This window comes from Lissotriton vulgaris, unplaced genomic scaffold (assembly GCF_964263255.1).
Source record: "Lissotriton vulgaris unplaced genomic scaffold, aLisVul1.2 SCAFFOLD_2334, whole genome shotgun sequence".
NCBI classification, from domain to species: Eukaryota; Metazoa; Chordata; class Amphibia; order Caudata; family Salamandridae; genus Lissotriton; species Lissotriton vulgaris.
This window is the reverse complement of record NW_028252487.1, coordinates 151196-171653: the sequence shown is the minus strand read 5'-3', so window position 1 is coordinate 171653 and position 20458 is coordinate 151196. Positions and strand designations below refer to the sequence as shown.

Below are 20458 nucleotides of genomic sequence, written 5' to 3'. Positions count from 1 at the left end.
GCTTTGCTGATGACTTCAAGAGCTTGATGATGTCTGCTGATGAGAAAAGGGCTTCTACAGTAGCCGGACGATCATCCACTGACTCTGGGATGGCTTCTAAAGTAAACCTCTTTGACCTCGGAAGGCGGATTTCACTTTATTATAATTAATTTGTACTATATGGGCTGCAACTTTATGGAAATTGTGTTACACATATTTTTCTGTACAGTACATATATGCATGACATTCTGAGAGAGCACTGAGCACATTTGTTCACCTCACTGTGTTCTTTATTGTTGGATGAATTTAATTTCTTTATGATGCATCATTAAATGTCAAGAATAATTTCTTGAAGTACATAGTTAATCATGTTTTATTAAGACTTACTGTTCTTTGTATGCATTTTTGTGCAGAATTATTTCAGCATGATTTTGTTCTGTTGTAGTGCTGTTATTGTGTTGCATTCCGTGTTGACTGTTTTGTTGTGATGTGCCGTTATGTTTTAAGTGTGATGTTATGTTTTTCTCTTATGTTCTGCATTTTACTTTTGACTTGCTGCTATATTTCCAGCCTAAAGCAGCGCATGCTTTGAAAGTTCATTTGACAAGCAACCATTTACCAGTGACTAAGATGGTAAAATAGTGCTGCTGCAGCTCTTCAACTAGCTAAGACACAAGTCATCCCAAAACTCCATCATGGACTGAGTAAAACCTTCCTGCTCCCAGTGCTCACTTTGCGTGATACAGCAAGGCACATTTTTCAATGTGTTAACATTTTGAAAAACAATATGCTGTGACTACCAAATTAAAAATATCATGTAACTACCATTGAAATTCTAAAATATGTGTTAAAACAATCAATTGTACACTGGGTTAGTGCTGAATCCTGGCCACAAGAAAAACAATTTCAGAGAAACCGACACAAATTAAAGTTCTTCAGTTGATGAAACTTTAATGCTACAGATCCAGTCTAAAGTAACTCATAGAGTGCTGCAAGTTACAAACATATGAGAACATTTTAAGGCCTGCCGCTAGACCCGAGCCATTGTTACTTGACAAAGGACGCAGTGCTAAAAAAGGGCTTTAAATCTTACCTCTGTGGAGTTTAGCAGCTTTCACTGATGGGGCAACAAATATCATATCTCCAACACCTTCAACAAAGCGGTTTCTTACTTCTAAGGGGTCATCTGTATCTCCTATGTATTCCTCAAGAACTAAATGTTGATATTCAGATGCAATACCCTGCGACGTAAAAGAGAGAGCCAGTGAATGTAAATGGCTATGTTTGGTGCTCTTGTCAAATGGAGTAAAGGCAGTGTTAACAAATAGTAAGCTAGATTGAATACATTTTGTAAGTGCAGGTTCAATTTACTTTCAACATTTCCAGATTATATTATAAATATATTGGGATTTTTCATTGACTTTTGGCCAATCCGACTGGAGCAAAATGTTGTTTTTGCATTTATCATTCGTTGAATATTTTTCGACTTGTCTAGAAAAGCATTGTGATATAGTGACCTTTAAAGATGTGTGTCTACAAATCTTTCCTAAATTGGAGCAGCATTTTATTTTATACTTCTTGGTATGCATTCTAAGCAAGAGGTGATTACACCAACGTGCCCCAGCTGAGTGATCAGCCAGTTGTGTCAATTTAAGAACCAGCCAGGGGTGGCAAAAGCTATGCTGCAGCCCCTGGTAGGCCTTGGTGGCACCTATGCCCTGAGCACCTATAGTGCATGGTACAGGGGCTTACAAGGAGTCCAGTTCCAATTGGGATATGTACCTATAGTACACGTATGTGAATTTAGAGAGAGAACAGCAGGCTGTGGGTCTGATTAGCAGGCCCACAGCCACATTAAGTCGAAAACCAGTGAAGCAAAAAGCAAAAATTGGGGTGACCATAGGATAGCAGACCCTACTCTCCTACATCTGGTTTCAAATGGAGGTGACATGTTGGGTGAGAAATTATGGACTGGTATGCAGCCCTGAGCAATTGCCAGTGGTTGAGATTAATTCAAGCATTCCATCCATCATCTTATTTTTGTTTCAGTTTACTTTTTTGGTGTACAAAGGAGCTCTAGACAAAGGAAGAACTGTCCTGTTATTGTGGTGTTAGGTAGAGAAGGGCATTGTGGTGTTGTTTGCAATAAGACAGACAGGACTGCTGCTAAAGTGAGTAGGTTTAGTTCGGAAACCTTTCTCTATTGCTCATGGATGGAAGGCTAAGGATTCACCCTCACCCCACAGACTAGTGCAAGGCACCCTCTTCAGAATACTACTGGGTCTGTGAAAGACAGATGAAGAACTGCACCTACTGTTGAGACCTGTAATGATACCTGAAAGGCTGAGCCTGCTCCCACTTGTACCAATGAGATTGACGTTGACTCGGAGGGTCAGTTGGCACACCTCCTGTCTTTTAGAGAACACAACTCAGGCTGCAGGCTGCTTGAAGCCCTTTCCCTGAAGAGCTCAGCTGACCAGTTTCAATTGGACGTACCCTGATCCTTGCTAGTGACTTCTGCAGGAGTGAGTCTTGACCCCTAAATTCTGTTTTTGGGGTATTGGAACCCTTGCCTTGGCTGGGTCAAAACATCCTGAAAATTGCTGAGATTTCGAATTTTTTTGGGCTCCAGAGGACTAAGATAAACCTGCCAAGTCAATCCAACATTGCTGCTGGGCCAGAGATTCAGGTGCTTCCACTTGGAGCTTTTCCCCAGCTGTAAATCCATTTTCGACTGGACATACACCAACCCAGTAGCTCGGGTGTGCACCAACGGTAAAATTTCTGAGGTGCTGCTCATCCACAGGGGCATGCAGCAGGGTTGCCCTTTATCATCGATATTATTTGCAATTTCTCTGGAACCACTACTTTGCACAATCGGCTAACGGAATACAGCCTCCCCATTACAATTCAGGCTGTGGGCCATGGTATCTCCCTGTATGCAGAAAACATGGAATTATACGTCAGAAACCCTACCACACATCTAGAATCAGTAATCTGGTAATACATTTGAATCAAGCAATACTTGAGCCTAAGCATTAACTGCTCAAAATTGGGTATCTTTCCTCTGACTCCTAATATATGGTTGCACCCAATGAACAGCCTCTTGGTTTGGAGTACAGACTCTGTTAAAAGTTTGGGAATCTGGATCCATGGGATACTGAATTGGTGATTCATTATAGCTATGGATCGGCCATCTCACAGCCAGAAGAACAACTGCACAGATGGTCCAGGCTGCCACTGTCTTTAGTAGACAGGATAGCTGTTATGGAAATGGTAGTACTGCTCAAAATTCTTTACCTATTTATTAATATACCTATAGTCCTGCCACAGAATTTTTTCAAAACACTAAGGGCACACATGATAACATTGGCATGGACGGGGAAACAACCAAGGATCAGTTGGATCATGTTTACACTCCAAAATGCGCAATGGTATTTTAGTGCACTACATTTTCAATTATATCATCTGTGTGCCCAAGCCCATTTCGCTCATTACTGGCATCATGCCCATGGATACAATCCACATGTTGCTGTTGAGCATGATGATGCCAAACCTATACCGCTCAAAGCCATCCTCCAACACAGATGTGTGGATATGTCTTGAATGGAGATCTAACCATTCAATGCAATACAAGGGCTTGGCAGGCACATGAGGCATGTGCAAAAAAGGAACCTATCTTTGCTGCCGCACTTCTACTACTGTTTCATCCAACCATATTGATCACACAGGAGGATATAGCACTAGACATTCTTGAGAAGGCAGGGTTGAAATCTATGGGTGATGCTTACCCTGGAGGGACTTTCGTTGCTCTGGTTGTCATCTCATATAGGAAACAACCTACTCTGATGTTGAAATTCACATACTATCGCCTTCGGGCTCCATGGACAGCTATACCCCCAATTCTCTGGGGAACCCCTAATACTCTGTGCACTTATTCACTTTAAGTATCTACAGCAAATATATTATACACCTGTCAAACTGTTTAAATATGGTCTGAGGGAGGATGCTAACTATTTGAGATTTTGAGCATCGGATGAAGATTTTCTGCATGTAGCTTGATTATGCACTCCCAGCCGGCACTTTTGTGCAGAAGTTACGAAAGCCCTGGTGGAAATGGCAATAGAGCTGGTGAGGTGCAATCCCCAGATGTGCCTGCTAGAACTAGTCAACGGCTTGCAACAAGCCAATCGTTATGTGGTGGCAGTGGCTCTGTTCCTGGCAAAAAGGATAGTGGCTATGCATTGGGGCAAACAAGCTGCACCAACTAAGCAACAGTGGCTATCAGACCTGGTATATTGCAAGGAACAACTGGAACTATTTGCAGAAGATTTAGCAATGCCCTTGAGTCCCCAAGATATTTGGGGCCTCCTTACAGCCTACCTACAGACAGACCTGGATGTGTCTTAGAAGGTCAGTTTGAACAGGTGATGAGTTTCACAGGTCTGTATGACTGGAACGTCTGTACTTGTGGTAACGATACTGAACAGATACTGTGCTTCATCTCAATGTATACAGCACACATTGGCATTTTGCAGATGTATTTCTTGTATATGATGCATAACCCTTATATATATATATAATTTTTTTAACTATTTCCTTTTAGCTTTATCAAATCTCTAATGGTGTAGCCCCGGCTGGGGCCACACACCGAAATGCGCGTTGGCGTTTTGTGTGAAGGGGAAGCTGGGTGATATCTACCCCTATCCCCTTTGCCATGATGAGCCAAACTACTCGGTCTCAGGACCACCTTGTGGCGTTGATCCATCTTGTGTGCCTGTGTGAATGTGATTAATTGTGTGATTGAGATACGGAGTTGTGTGTTAAGTGGTGGTAATTATGAAGGAATGAATGTGAAGCATGATAGAGGAGTTTGGGATGATATATTTTGATATTCTCTGTTCTTTGATGCTTTTACATTTATTATGTTAAACAAAATATCCTTTTGAAATATTTGTTAAAAACCAAATAAACTTTATATTTTTGTACTACTCGGTGTGACTGATCTTCCCAGCACTCAAATTGCTCTGGTGAAAGTGGGTTGATTTAAGGACCCCCTTCTGAGGCCTTGTCTCATCAATTGGGGCAGGTAGTTTTTGTTGTAGGCATTCCTGTTGTTCCCCTATCTTTCTGCCCTTATTCTTTCAGGTGTCCCTCTTCTCTGTAGTTATTCTCTATGGATTAACACCTTCCTACTGCCAAGAAGAGTTTGGGGACAAATAATTTGTTACTGGCGTAGGCTAGAGTTCAAACTCTGCATCCATCATCAGTCCTTGTTCTAATAGGAGGAACTGGAATTCCTGATTCTCTTTTTCCTGTTGGACCACAAAGCGAGTCAGCAACGACAGTCAAGTAAAAACTTCAGCATGGATTAGGACCTAGACAGGGGGTAGAATTTAGGAAAACAGATAAGATAGATTGGATGTGCTTCCTCACACTGCCAGATTCTCCACCAACAAAGGTGTAGGTATTTTCACTTCAAAGAACACAGATAGCGCATAACAATACTCTTATGGATACCATAATTTATGCCGAAATGTCTGAGGTAGCAGAAGTGACATCACACTTGCTTTGACCCTCCCCCCAATAACATTAATGAGTTGACAGTATTGCCCCATGGTTTCAACTGCATGACTCTTATTTGATGTGTATGAGGCTAGTTAAACAGCAAGTTATAGGTATGATAGAAAGTAAAAAAGTGTTTAGGGCATATTCTCAAGGACTTATTGGCGAGTTATTGGTACTTTATTGCAGCCAAAGTGGCGATAAATGTATCGCTCTATTCACAAGCTGGTGCTAACATCCAATATCACCAGTTTACCCGCGATAGCAGCCGCAAAAAACATCGCCACAGATGACCCCGGCAACTAACGCTAATGATATGCAGAGTAGGCGTTCCCATGCAAAAAGCTGCAACAACATCACTCCGCAACATTCTCAACGACCAGCCAGTTGGGCGATACGATCCGAAAACATGCGATAAGGCATGTTAGCAGCAGGGATTTAACACCTGCTCTTACCTGGTGTAAAGTCGGGCAACAACCTGCACCATAAAAGGGAGCCCAGCCCAGAGCCACACCTGAAGAATAACAGATGCCATGCAGCTATGATCATGCAGCTCGGAGCCCCAAGAGGGCCACAACACCCACCACCACCACCCCCAGGCTGCCACCACCCGGACGAGGACTACCACAGAGGCAGCGTAGACAAAGACAGCGGACCTTCAGAAAATGCACCAGCCTCACAGACCTAACATCAGAGGATGTCATTGCCCACTACAGGCTCAAAAGGATATCCATCCTCCGTACCCTGACCATCATTGCCCACAGGCTGATGGTACCAACACAGCAGACAACCATCATTCCTCTGCAGACAAAGCTGCTGTCTGTGCTGCATCTGTTGGCCTCTGGTACCTTCCGACCAACAACTACCAGAGTCGGAGGAGTCTCACGGCCATCCCTATCAAAGTTAATCACACCTGTCTTGGATGCCATCATCAGCTTGGTTCCCCAGCACCTTCAATTCCCCCACACTGCGCAGGAAGAGCTGGAGACCAAGCAAGGTTTCTATGCCATAGCTGGCTTCCAGCACGTGTTGGAGGCAATTGACTGCACACATGTCCTAATTGTACCCCCTGCCGACAGTGCACACAATTACCGCAACAGGAAGCACACGCATTCTATCAATGTGCAGAAAATAGTAGACCACCGGGGCCTCTTCACCAAGGTTGTCGCCAACCACCCAGGCATGGTGCATGATTCCTACATCTTCCGACAGTCCATCATCAACCAGCGCTTCGAGGAGGGCACCTACGACAATGCACTGCTCGTTGGTAAGTACCAAATGAACACACTACACACCTCAACTTCACAATCATGCAACTCACAACTCTGGGAATGCACATGTTACAAACTCACATACCACATGCAAAACAACATACCCACCTATCAGACATGACATCACAACTTACTGTGGTGACCTGAGCTAGCCATGTACAGAAGCCATCAACGGCATGGCACCGCAGCCACACAATAGCTGGTTATTCCGAGATACAGTGATATAAAATGTTAGTGGGACATTTTATATTACTGTACTCCCTTCGATGTGGAGCCACTGACTCTGCATAGTATTCCAATGACACATGTCTGTGGTCCCTTGCTGACTACTGCCTTCGGCCTACACTGCTGTCAAGTAGGTCACACATTTGGAACTTAGTCTTGATTTCTCAATGACAGAGTTAATATTATTGTACGCAAGGAGAAAAGTAAGAGGAAGATACGGTTCAGTCCGGAGGAAAAAAGGATCATCGTTACGGAGGTGATCGAACACTAGCAACAACTGCTCTAGTGTCACTAACTCTGTGCATCGCAAGCCAAAGAAACACATGGCTGTGGTCCCCTGCTGACCGCTGCCTCTGGCCTACAGTGCGGTTGTGTAGGTCACACATTTGGAACTGAGTCTTCATTTATTTATGGCAGAGTTTATATCATTGTACAAGCCTCTTCGAAGACTGCATTCCCTTTAAGCTCTTGTGCCACTAAGTTTGTACATCGCAAGCCAACGACATGTTGCTGTGGGCCCCTGCTGACCGCTGCCTCCGGCCTACACTGCGGTCGAGTAGGTCACCGATTTGGAACTGAGTCTTGATTTATTTATGGCAGAGTTTATATCATTGTATAGGCCTCAAAGCAGACTGCATACCCTATCAGCTCCGGTGCCACTAAGTCTGTGCCCCGACATTCATGGACACTCACTGGTTGAACTTTGGTGGCATCTGAGTATATGGCCTGGGGGTTGTCTTCATCGTAATCTAACTGATACTGACTTGGTGTTAAGAATGAGTCTGTAGCATTCTTCTCCTTCATATTTCCTGTTTTCTGCTTGGTTCTGCCCTCTGCATCATGCCCTGGAAGAACACCTTCCACTGTCCCCCGAAACACTTTGCAAAATTCACCTTGGACGTCGACAAGGACCCGCTCAGCTCTCGTGGCCCTACCTCAGTGCACTGCAAATCACCGTTCCGTGGCGTTGTGCCTGTGCCGGCTGCAGTTCATCGGGGACCACCAACTCTGTGCAGCTCCAGTCATGGACCCTTGCTATTTGAACTTTGAATTTCTGATTGTCTGATCACTGTTGAAGTTGTTGCGAGCACCAACCACTCCCTGAGGGCTGGCTTACACTCCCCCCACACCCATCCAGCTCAGGCATCACTGGACATGTGACCCTGGCAATAAAAGGGACTGGGGCATTTGCCTTTAGCCAGTTCCACACACTATCTAAATGCGTCTGTGTGGTCATTATGTATGCATGAGGGCCCCATGCCATACCACATAACATTGTGCTGTGTACAGCAGACCCAATCATGTCACCTCAGGCAGTGGGGTAGACCTGGGACATGTAGCTGTGTTGTACCCCTGTATGCGTAAGCGGAGTGGACTGGCATATGACAGTCCAGCGTAGGGGTGTGTTTTTCATCAACCACAGGCTCTAGGCGTGGTTAAATTTTGACCTTGTCAAGGAAGAAACTAATGTGTGTGTCTCTGTTGTAGTGTAAAAAAAATGAAGAATTGGAAAAAGGAGGAATAGATAACGAAATATTAACCAATTAGGGGACTACAAATTCTCCTATCTCTGTGACCGTAGTCCACTAATCTAATACTGTCAAGTTTTAATAACCATCACTACTCAAAGAGGACGTGATTACATGTTTTATTTACTGTAATCACAAACGGTTATTTTCCGTAGGTTTTTTCCTTTTTATCAAATTGATAAACTATACACCATTATACATACATATGTACACAAATATTTACAATAATATAAACACAAAGCAAAACATCAATTTGTACAAAAAACAAATCACAAATAATGTCTTCTTCACCCAAAAAAAGATACTACTTGGTGTCCTCCTATACAATCTAGAAGGTACACATAGAGGTAGTCAGACACAAGTGGTTCTAAAGATAATTACACAGAACCTGAAAAAAATGTGTCAAATGGCCATAAATTCCAAAAACATTTTAACATAAAGACTCCTCTGTAGGGAAAGTGTCGACGCTGTCGCGTTTTGGCCTTCCAACAAGTCTGGCCTCCTCGGGACAGGGTGATAAAGAACTCCTGGAGCCAATCCAATGGCACCCTACGTTGGGTCTCACAATAGTGAGAGAATCTTAAAGAGCAGCAAGCTCCGGCTTGATCCAAGCAAGAAAATAGGGGAAGAGGGGAAAGGGGGCTCTTGTGAGTATCCTGCTCGGGATGCACACTATCCCTCAATAACCGGCTTCAATGAATGTAGGTCCAGTCATGTAACCACAAAGGATGTGCGCCGTCACAGTAACTAAATTACCGGCATGTAGTGTCAGCACCACTGGTCCCGCAATGGACAATGTTGCAATGTAGAATGCACCTGGGGTGTGGGCTCGGTCGAAGGGGTAAATGAAGGAGTGCAAGCCCACTCGGGGTCCGGGATCATACATGCCAACTATTGTGGGTATTGCTATTACCGCAGCATAAGCCAAAGGTCTACGCTCAACCTCATTGCGTGTTCCGCCAGCCATGAACTCTACATCTGTGTCCGCCCTATCCTTACCATATGTCTACACACACTTGGCCGCCCACCTTCAACACATAAAATAACAGTGTCATTGTCAGGCGTTTGGACATGCGCCGACAGGCATGACAATGGTGTGATGTAGGAGTGCAAGTGATGCAACCGCGCTGAGCACCCTAGTAAATTGACTTGGTGGGGAGGGAGGAGCAGCAGTGAGGCTACGTGCTACACATTGATGCAGCTCATATGCTACAAGCAGTGCATGTCAAACAGGAATCACTAAGTCACACATTTCACACACCAATGAACCAGTGAGCCTGCCAACACATCATGCAGAACCAACTATTGACTCATGGGTCTCTGCACTGTCACAGGTGACCAAGAATATGCACTCTGCCCTTGGATGAAGACACCCCTCTGAGCCCAAACACACAGGGCCCGAGGCAGAACAATTCAGCCCATAAATGCACGAGGGGCATCGTGGAACTCACATTTGGCTTGTTGAAGTCATGTTTCAGGTGCCTGGACATCACAGGTGGAACTCTCCTGTACAGCCCAGACATCGTGTGCAAGAAGATTGCTGCATGTTGTGTGTTGTACAACATTTGTGTACGCACCAATGCCCCGTGGATACAAGTGCCAGATGCACAGGAAATGATGAGGAAGATGAGGCAGGTGAACCACACCCCACTGCAGCTGCAGCAGGAATAGCCCGTAAGAACACCATCATTGGCAATTTCTTCACATGAGCACGTCACATTGTCACAGTCCTTTGCAATTATGGGACAGTACAAAATGACCACAGGCACACACATTCCCTGAGTGCATGTCATTCCTCTGTACAAATACATCCCTCTGACAAGTTTAAGGACAACATGTAGTTCAGTTCACTTAGGGCCAGATGTAGGTAAATTAGATTTACCGATTTTTAATTACCGAATTTTACTGATTCGGTAATTAAAAATCGGTAAATCTAAAGGGTGGATATGTAGGTATTTCCAGATGTGGAAATACCGAATCTGTAACAATCGGTATTTACCGATTCTGTAAATACAGAATCGGTATTTCCCATTGATTCCTATGGGCTTTGAAGCCCATAGGAATCAATGGGAAATACCGATTCTGTATTTACAGAATCGGTAAATACCGAATTTTGCAAGGGTGCAAGGGGTGTCACTTTGACACCCTCTGGCACCCCACAAATAGGCATGTGCGCCATGTGGCACACAGATATGCCCTAAGGGCATGTCTGTCTGTCACATGGCTAGGTGTGCATGCACACATGTGCATGCACACCTGAATTCGGTATTTTACCACACAATAGGATTGTGTGGTAAAATACCGATTTTGTAGGGCCTTTGGGACTCAGAAGAGTCCCAACTACATCTGAGATTTACATCTGAGATTTACCGAATCGGTAAAAATACCGATTCGGTATTTTACAGATTCGGTAAATTTACCGAATCGGTAAATTTACAGATTCTGTAAAATTGTGCCCCTACATGCCAATCCTTGAATACCGGTCGGTAACGGCCGAAAATACCGATTTTCGACCGTTACCGACCGACCTACATCGGGCCCTTAGTCTTTATTCGATAATTTTTCAATCATAAAAGACACAATACATCATAAAAATGTCATTAAAAAAGGTGTCATCCTAAGAACATACAATCTTAAAAAAAAATTTATAAACATTATCGAAAGACCCGAACATATTTCAGTAAAATAGCTTTTAAGAACATTCCCATATAAAACATGTCATCAAGAATCTACAAGGAAGGAGCAGTTAGCCAATCTTATACTCAAATAACGGTTCCTGGAGCAGGGAGATTTTTCCTTCGCAGTGCCCATGCCCAGCTAAGACATTTTGCAGCGGCTATAACAATATCAGGATGGGTATTTACCAACATGAGCAAAGCTACCATACCCGATCTTGTACCTAGGTTAGAGCAGAGCGGCTTAAGCCACTTGCGACGAGGGCTCCTATAAGCCGGGCACACAAACAGTACATGACTGATCGCCTCTTCCTGTGATGAGCACGATTGACAAGTAATGACTGAAGCAATCTCATAATTTGGAAATAGATGGTGGGTGTGTCACCTTTGTACAGAGAGGCTGTTTAGGGTGTCACATATTCCATTGCCATTTCAGTGTGTCAAAGGTAGTACGGAATCCCACTCATCAGTGTTTCAAATGGGTCACAAATCATTACATATAGACTGTCATTTGCAACCTACAATTGACAACAGACCTTCTTTTGGGCTCAAATATGTACCTCCATGATGCAGGGATGACTCAAGTCCCACGACATGAGCAACATGGACGTAAAGGGGAATCACTGCCCCTACATTCGTCCATGCTTTCATACTTGATTGATCATAGACATGACACGTCTGTGTGCATTGGGATGTATTGTTCAAGTTCAGTGGAGTGTTAAAGCTGTCTTCGTACTGGGCCATGCAGACAATACTTTACAATATTGCCCCATGGAGGGCCAGCCAGAGTCCTTTAGGGATTGACAAGTTACTCGGTAGGGGAAGAGTCAAGTCCCAAGGCTGATTGCTGTGTCATTGTTAAGCAAACAAAATATGGCAGTCCATAATGAGGTCCAAGGTTAGTATTGCAGAGTGTATCGGGGGACAGTGGTAGGTGTTATTCTAGGGCATGATGTAGAGGGCAGAACCAAGCAGAAACAAGCCATATGGCAGAGATGAGTGCTACTGCTTCCTTCTTACCTCTAAGGCAGATTAATCCTAATTTTCATCCTCTGCCGTTTCATGTGGCTCACATATTTTATTTATTTTATTTATAAAGTTTTTTATAGCGCAAACTTGACCCGAGAGGGTATCAGAGCGCTTTACATTTTGGATCGTTTCGTTGAAAGTTACATCAGATACAAGAGCATAGTAAGGTACAGTACACAAAAACAATGTTTCAATAATTCGTAGGAGGGAGGGGAGGAAGTAGTTATAGCGGGGAGATGAGGAGGAACTATGTTCAATGTCCGGCTGGGTAGGTGACGGTCAAGGGGGAAACCAGGGCCAATCTCATTAGCTGTCAAGCAGCTCCTCCGGTCATCAGCCATGTTGCTCCGGTCTAATCGTTCAGGAAAACCAGTTTTTAGTTTATTTGATTTGCAGAGGTTATATAGCGCTGTCTAGACCCGGAGGTATCAGAGCGCTTAACCAGGGGATCGTTGCATTATAAGGTACATCAAAAGAATTATAAAGCGCTGGCTAGATCCAGAGGTATCAGAGCGCTATAACAGAGGAACATTGCGTTTCAAATTACATCCGTTACAATAGCGAGGTAGGGTACAGTAAACAGACAACGAGGTTGAGAAAATTTGTATGTAAAGGATGGGAGGAGGAAGCCATTGCAGGGAGACGAGAAAGAACTGTGTGGTGGTGTTTGGTCTGCAGCACTGTGTGACACTGACACATCAGGGGCCGGAGATGTGGATGTACAAGTAGCAGCAGCATTCATCTGCGCAGTGTCTTGTGGCATCACTCCCATGATGAGGATCTGCAGGGCATGGAAGATCCCATCTACATCTTTCTTGTGCAGCCATGGTAGCCATTCTTTGCACCTGCATCCGCTCCATGTTCTCCATGACCCTACTTATGTTTCCCAAATCACGGATGATATCACTGTGGCCACCCTGAATAGACAGTTGTTGTTGTCTCTGAGTCTTGACTCCAGCGACGCCAGCCATGGATTGTGAGAGGGCATGGTGCGGACCGTGGGAGTCTGTTAGGGTGTGTACGTGGTCCCTGAAGTGACTTTGACCCCCACGTATGGCATCTAGTTTGGCTGCCATGAGGTTGAACCCCACCTGTACTGTTCAGCCAGCTCCTTCTGGCGGTCTAACATACGGCGTTGGAATGCCATGTGTTCTTCGGTGAGGTACTGGATGCCAGACGTGGTGGTGTGTGCTTCCTGATGTGTGGTCTGTGCATGGGGTGGGCTCACCTTGATGGTGCTGGGCTGCCCTGCTACTGGAGATGGGGTGCGAAGATTGTCCATGAACAGTTAGTGTTCGTCGTAGTCCTGGGGGTCATCTCCCTCATCACTGATGTGATGTCTGGTATGCTCTGCAGGAGTTGTTTATTGTCCCTCTGCAATGTAAAGGGGAGATGCGGTTTCACAATGTGTTCCATGTATGTTTACGCATTAGCGAAGTTTACATACAGACTGCATGACAATGTACATTGTGACTGTTTGTAAGGAGATGCCTATTTGTTGCGGGACAGTGGACATTTGTACTACTTCACGGATGTGTGGTTGTACTCGTATATTGTCATCTCACAGTGTTTTTCTCTGCTTTTATGGTGCATTTTCCCGCATGACTCGTGGGAATTGCAGGCCTGTCGCTGGTTATCGCTGATTTTTGTTTGGGACATCGCAGCTTTTTCGCGTTTGTGTTTTGTATTTTTTAGGCGTTGCGTTAATTTTAACGGGGTCATTTGACACTTTATCGTGAGACTATCCCATGGTACCAGCGTGTTGAGAATACAACTTTAACACAGCGTTATTTTCCAGCGATAGACTGCTATGTGAAAGGTTGTGTTGAGCTAATTTTGCGATGATTAGCACTCATTCTTGAGAATTTTCCCCTTAGTGTTCCTATAGCTGCCTTCATGACTCCAGCAACCTGGATCAAAGGCAGCGCCGGGGATACCAAAGGAAAAGACTGGGGTACCCCTGATCACTCCATAAAGATGTCCCATTCTGCATCAACCACAGCATGGTATGTTACAACAGAGGAGTCCCTTTAATGTTATTTCAATCTACCTCTGTCCTCATTCTGATTTTTGGGCATCCCAGTCATTGGTAGGGAAGCAGAAGCACTGTGCTTCTTCCAAATCCTTTCTTTTTATAAATGGTTATCTAAGGATTTATACTCTATACTTGGAAACAGATTGTCTTTGTCACTGGTGCCACACACATCATTTTCTTACCGTAGGCAGATTGGCAAATTGCGTCATTGCTGTATCTTTATCCATACCTTCTTCATAGCCTGGCAATTCCATCAACGTCTGCACAATAAAACAAGAAGTGAATACTTTGGTATACATTAATCAAATAATTGTAAGCAGAATCAATGACTTTAGTCTACTTTAGGCAAGTTAAAATCACTGAATGTCGGGAGAGCCCAGTCCCTGCAATCACTAAATTGCTTTCATTAAGATATTGACAGTTAGACAGTTATACTTTATAACTTTCTTGACATATCTGAGTGAATGACTAGCGAAGTTCATCCCAGCGGAAGCTAATTTTAGAAGTCCAGGTATGAATAAGCAAAGTATGAGATGAACTTGTCATAATAATATATGATGGTTTTTCTAAACATTTGTTGTGGGACACAGTCGTACTTACTCAGGAACTTAACTTTGCATAGATATGAGAAAGCAATAGGCCTTCTCTGTTTACCTCACAGCACCAAGTTTATTTATACAGGATAGTGCGCTATCTTGGTGATGTGGTGTGTCAAATTGTCGCTTGAAATAAATATTCAAATGTCCAAAACTAAAGCCTAGTAGGTTTCCCTGCACACAACAAAGAGTTATGGAGCTTATTTACAAGCGCCTTGCTGTCATTGGTGCGTCACTTTTAACATGGAAAAAAGTGATGCACCAGTGGCGTAAGGAGCTTGTAAATAAACCCCTATATTTTTGGGAAATGTGGGGGCTTATTTTTGAAGGCCTTATGCCGCCGGTACGTCACTTTTCCCCAGTTTAAAAGTGACAAACCGGCGGGGCAAGGCCTTCATAAATAAGGCCCTGGTGCTTTTGCACCCACTGTGTTTATGCCTGTTATGTATCCATGTGTTATCAAACTTCTACCCCTTTTCTCTCTTCACTTAGAGCGAACAGACACCAACGACAGACTGTTTAGGACCAGGACTATGGACCACAAGTACAAGAGTCACTATGGTGAGTTACCCAGCCGCGTTCCGTGCAGGTAACAGCGGTAGGGCGGTGGGGCCGCATGGGAGTGGATTTCAAGGGACAATGTAGAGGGAAAATTAAATAAATAATTAATTTTCCCTCTGCATCATCCCTCATAATTCCCCCCCACGTGGTCCCACCGCCCCACCGCTGTTACCTGTAAGGACCGTATGGCGAGTTACCCTTATGTGTGAAATTATGTGCAGTTTCACTCCTCTGGACTCGCAAGAGGGTGTATGTCAGGATGATGTGTTACTCTTGATCAGAAGAGGATGGAAAAATGCAGAGTGTGAGGGCGCTGCCTGGACTGACTCCTCACGTCACAGGTAGCCATACTTTGTGAAACACCCGAGTAAAGGAAAAAAAACGACATGTCCCATGGGCCCACAGGAATCACAAGAGTTTTCAATGGTGGTGGCTATCTTCAATGCCTAAAGTATAAGTTCTTCATGTTCCATAGTGCCATTGGTAGACAATTATGATACATAGGTCCTGTGGCCAGGGTTTATTTTGTGAACCAGGATATCTGTTCTTCTATGAATTCAATGAAACATATCTTGCATCAGGTTCACAAGTATATAGAATTTTATTTGTTGTTTTTTTATCAAGTAGTCATCCACTAAGTATTACAAGCTCTGTGGAACTTACTTGTTTATTTATTTAGAAATTTATAGGGCGCGCAGCTATCTCCCACGGAGGTGTCCGGGCGCTAAGGCAGATGAATCACACAGAGGCATTCCAAAGAATTTAGATTGAAGAGTCAGGTTTTTAGAGCTCACCTGAAGGCCGATTCTGGTTCCTTTAGTCAGAGAAGGAGAGGCATGGTATTCCAATGTTTCGCGGTCCTCACCGTGAATGCTCTGCTGCCAACCCTAGCTTTACGAAAGTGGGGAATAGTGAGAAACTTCAAGTAGTTTGATCGCAAGGTGTTGGTAGTGTTGCAGTCTGACTCTCAGATATTCCGGGCCTCGGACCCTAATGGCTCTGCATGCCAGGGTGAGAGCCTTGAATTCAATTCTCCTACTGACAGGCAGCCAATGAAGGCTTTTCAGGTGGAGGGGAAATGGGGTGACAGTAGGGCACCTTACGGATCAGTCTGGCCGCAGCATTTTGAATCATCTGCAGCCTGCTGAGCTGGTATGCTGGAAGTCCCAGATAGAGACCATTTACGTAGTCCAGGCTAGATGTGCCCTAGGCATGAACTACCGTCCTCCTGCAGTCCAACGTGAGGAAGTGGAGGAACTTTCTCAAACCTCGTAGTTTCCAGAAGCAAGAGGAGAAAACTTGCTGAATCTGGGACTTACAAGAAAGATCATTATCAAATCTAAACCCCAGGTTTCTCACTGAGTCCACTGGCTCAGGTGGGGCATTGGGTACCTCTGGCCACCAGAGCTTAGAAGCCGGTGGAGCTCGTTCATTGAAGAAGAGCACCTCGGTTTTCTCTGAGTTTCAACTTTAGGCAGTTTTGGGTCATCCAAGCCAAGATGTTACATAGACAGTGTCTAAAGTTGGCAAAGGCAGCCCCCAAATGTTCTTTGCAAGAGAACAGAAGCTGGGTGTCATCAGCGTAGGAGATCACGTTCACCCCAAGAGAATCGACTAAGGCAGCAAGGGGAGAAAGATAGATATTGAAGAGGAGAGGATTCAAAGCCAATCCTTGGGGGACACCACATATAAAGGGCTTCTGGGGGGAGACAAAGGGGCACAGAAAAACTTGTTGTAAATGGTTCTCTAGGAAAGACCGGATCCATGACAGGGCCGTGCCCTGAATTCCCAGGTGTCTAAGTCTCTCCAAAAGAATCGGATGGGCCACAGTGTTGAAAGCCGCAGACAGGTCAAGCAGCACCGACATTGCTGCGTTGCCCTGGCCAACGGCTTTACAGGCACTCTCAGCTACTTCTACGATGCCTTTCCTGCACTGTATCCTGCTCTAAAACAAGATTGTGAATCAAGAACTGGATTGTTGCATTACATAAATTCAGGGAGTTGACTCTGGACTAACTGTTCGAGAATTTTTGTCGGAGTCGGCAGAAGAGAGATAGGTTTTGAAGTTTTTATATTCTACAGGGTTGGAGTCCAGTTTCTTGAGGATAGGCCGTTGGAATGCTTGTTTCCATGCTTCTGGATAGATGCCTGAACTCAGAGAAAAGTTCTAGATGTGGTTCAGGGGGGCATTAAGACAATGGGCCAGAAGTTTAAAGACCTGGGCTGGGCAATGATTACCCGGCGAGCCAGATTTATATTCCAGTAGTTTTTTTAGGAAAACAACATCAAGTGGACTTGGATTGAATTCGGACCATGACTCAAGACCGTCCAGGATCGTGTTTTGCTGGAGCAGAGACAAGGTGGGGGGGGGGGGGGGGGGGTGGAATGGATTTATTGAATCTTGTCCTGAAAAAAGTTTGACAATCCAGCACAGAGGGAGGGGGAAGGGATCACGGTACAATCAAGAGCCGCAGGTTTGGTGAAACATTGCACAATTTTGAATAATTCTTTAGAGGAGTTGCCGGCTGATTTGATCCTGTGAGTGAAATAGTCTTGCATGATATAGCTTAAGTTTATGGAGGTTTTAAATGGGGCTTTCTGTAGGAAAGGTTGGCTGTGGGTCGTAGGAGTGTCTCCAGAAATGCTCCAATTTCTTACATGAACTTTTCTCAGCCAGAAGCTCTGCGGAAAACCAGGGGGCTGACGGTCTTTTCCTGGGGGAGGTAACTGATCTAGGAGGGGCAACTATGTAAAAAGGCTTTTACAACCCAGCTGTTACAGCTTATTGTATCTTTATTAGGGTTCCCTGACAACTTAAGGGGAACTGTTAGAATTGTAGGAGTCCTATTTTCAATGGTAACCTTACTCCAATTCCTCCTTCTCTCTGGGAAGTTCTGTGGTGCGTGAGTTTTAAACTGAATGGAATGAGTAGATGGTCTGACCAAGTTAGGGGTAGGGGAGCCTCTACAATAAGGTTGGGGTCATTGGAAATTATGTGGTCCCGTATGTGTCCGGCAGCATGTGTCGGGGCAGTGACTCTTTACGTCAAGTTAAGTCCATCCAAAGTTTCAGCCAGCTGAGTAGCTCTCGGACATTTATCACTGTCCATATGTAAATGTAATGTAAATGTAAATGTATTTGAGCTTATATAGCGCACCCACAAAGGGTTTCCCGGCGCTTGCTTAGGGAACCCGTCCTGGTATTCCCCTGTGAGATAACTCCGGCAGGGTATCCACAAGGTGAAAGCCAGGCATCCCGCCGCGAGGGGCCGTTGTGGAGATTAAGCAAGCTATTGCCCAGAGTGTGAACCCGTGAGTCGAGAAGGCACCGGAGCGAGCATTATCGAGTCCGTGGAATTTTTGAGCCCAAGACCCGCCGAGGCGGGGAATTGAACCCTGGTCCAGGGCCGATCTCAGCTTCCGGGTCTGCCGCCTCTAACCCCTGAGCCACACTTCTCCATAATGTACATTATGTTATTTTCACAGGAAGTCGTCCATTAGAATTACAAACACTTTTGCTCCTGATTATTTCATATGGATTCATCCGATAGTATTACAAACTTTTGCACATTTTATTCCACAAGAAATTACACCTCAGGGTCACAAAATAATTATTTTTGTAAAAACCAGTGGAATAACGCTGACACAGAGTTATCATAGTATGGCATGCTGATATCAATAATAGTAAATATATGAACACCAGTGGTATAGATGAGGAAGGTGATACTAGTGAATGCCTTTCATGGTAAAGTTATTGACTTGTTATATTGATAGGAAACAAATCATGAGAAGCCATTTTCTTAGTATTGAAAGTACCTCTCTATAGCATGGACACATGCAAGGAGAGAAATGAGAAAAGGGGCCTAAACACACTGGCCCACATGCATCATTGTTACATTTTGCACTTCCTAATTTGCGAAAAATAAGGAATCGCAAATTAGGAAGTGCAAAATGCTATGCATCATTGTTTTTGGTATTCATTTGGGATTCGGTAAAAATCGCAATTTTTACCGAATCCCAAATGAATACCGAATTCTTAAGTGCATTTTCACAATTCCTATTGCTTCCTATGGGCCAAAAGGCCCATAGGAGTCAATGGGAAGGCATCAGCAAATTGCGAGTGGCACTTTGAAAATTTCATGGGTGCAGAGGGGGTCCAAAGGACCCCCCCATGCACCCCTGAAATGTATTTTTCGCATCATGTTTCACACACACATGTCCTAAGGACATGTGTGTGTGAAACATGAATGTAGAAAAAAAAACATTTGCAGCATTTTAAACACTTTTTCCAAATTTACCGAGTGGTTCAACCACTCGGTAAATTTGGCACCCCAATTGCGACTTTGCACTTGTGAAAGTAATGATGCATTGCTTTTAAGAAATCGCACATCTGCGACTTCTTAAAAGCACCCGCAATTTTAGAACTCGCAACAATGTTACGAATTCTAAAATTGCTTCATGCATCCCAAAAAGCACTTTTGCATTCGCAAACGGCCGATTTTAAGTAATCGCACCGTTTGCGACTACAAAAATGCTTGATGCATGTGGGCCACTGTCCTTAGAAATTATTTCCACTCACAACAAATGCCAAGTTCTTCTTCCTTGGTCAGATGGGGCCTCCTTTCACAAGACCTAGTCACTTGTAGTGTGTGACACCTCTCTTTAGCAAACAACATATTGTACCCCAAGTGTACTTTACAGTTACTATATCATCCTTCTATTGTATTTCAGCTCTGAAGAAATATCGAATTTCAATTCATGATAGTGAGAAGGAAATACAGAAAGTATCAACAGGCCTATACAATATCTAAATTTAAAGTACAAGAGCCATGCTACATTTAAATCAAAGATCTAATTTTGCTTTTGATATTAACCATACTGTCATACAGACTAAATGCAGCTATTTTTCCAGGCAGTGTAACAATTTCCGATGTCTCTCTTTCTCTGTTATGTTGCATTTCCCTTTCCCTAGGCCTGCTGCGAGCCTACACAGT

At 44.2% G+C, this 20458-nt stretch overlaps 1 protein-coding gene across 1 annotated transcript in view; it reads right to left on the bottom strand.

The window, feature by feature from the left end:
- Positions 1 to 20458, bottom strand: part of LOC147662143 (fatty acyl-CoA hydrolase precursor, medium chain-like) — a 269558-nt gene that overhangs the window by 125824 nt on the left and 123276 nt on the right. The window contains exons 6-7 of the mRNA XM_086951080.1: positions 14491 to 14568; positions 1073 to 1220 (exon numbers count right to left, since the gene is read on the bottom strand). Coding sequence (XP_086807206.1) covers positions 1073 to 1220; positions 14491 to 14568 — 226 coding nt within the window. The remainder of the gene's footprint in view (positions 1 to 1072; positions 1221 to 14490; positions 14569 to 20458) is intronic.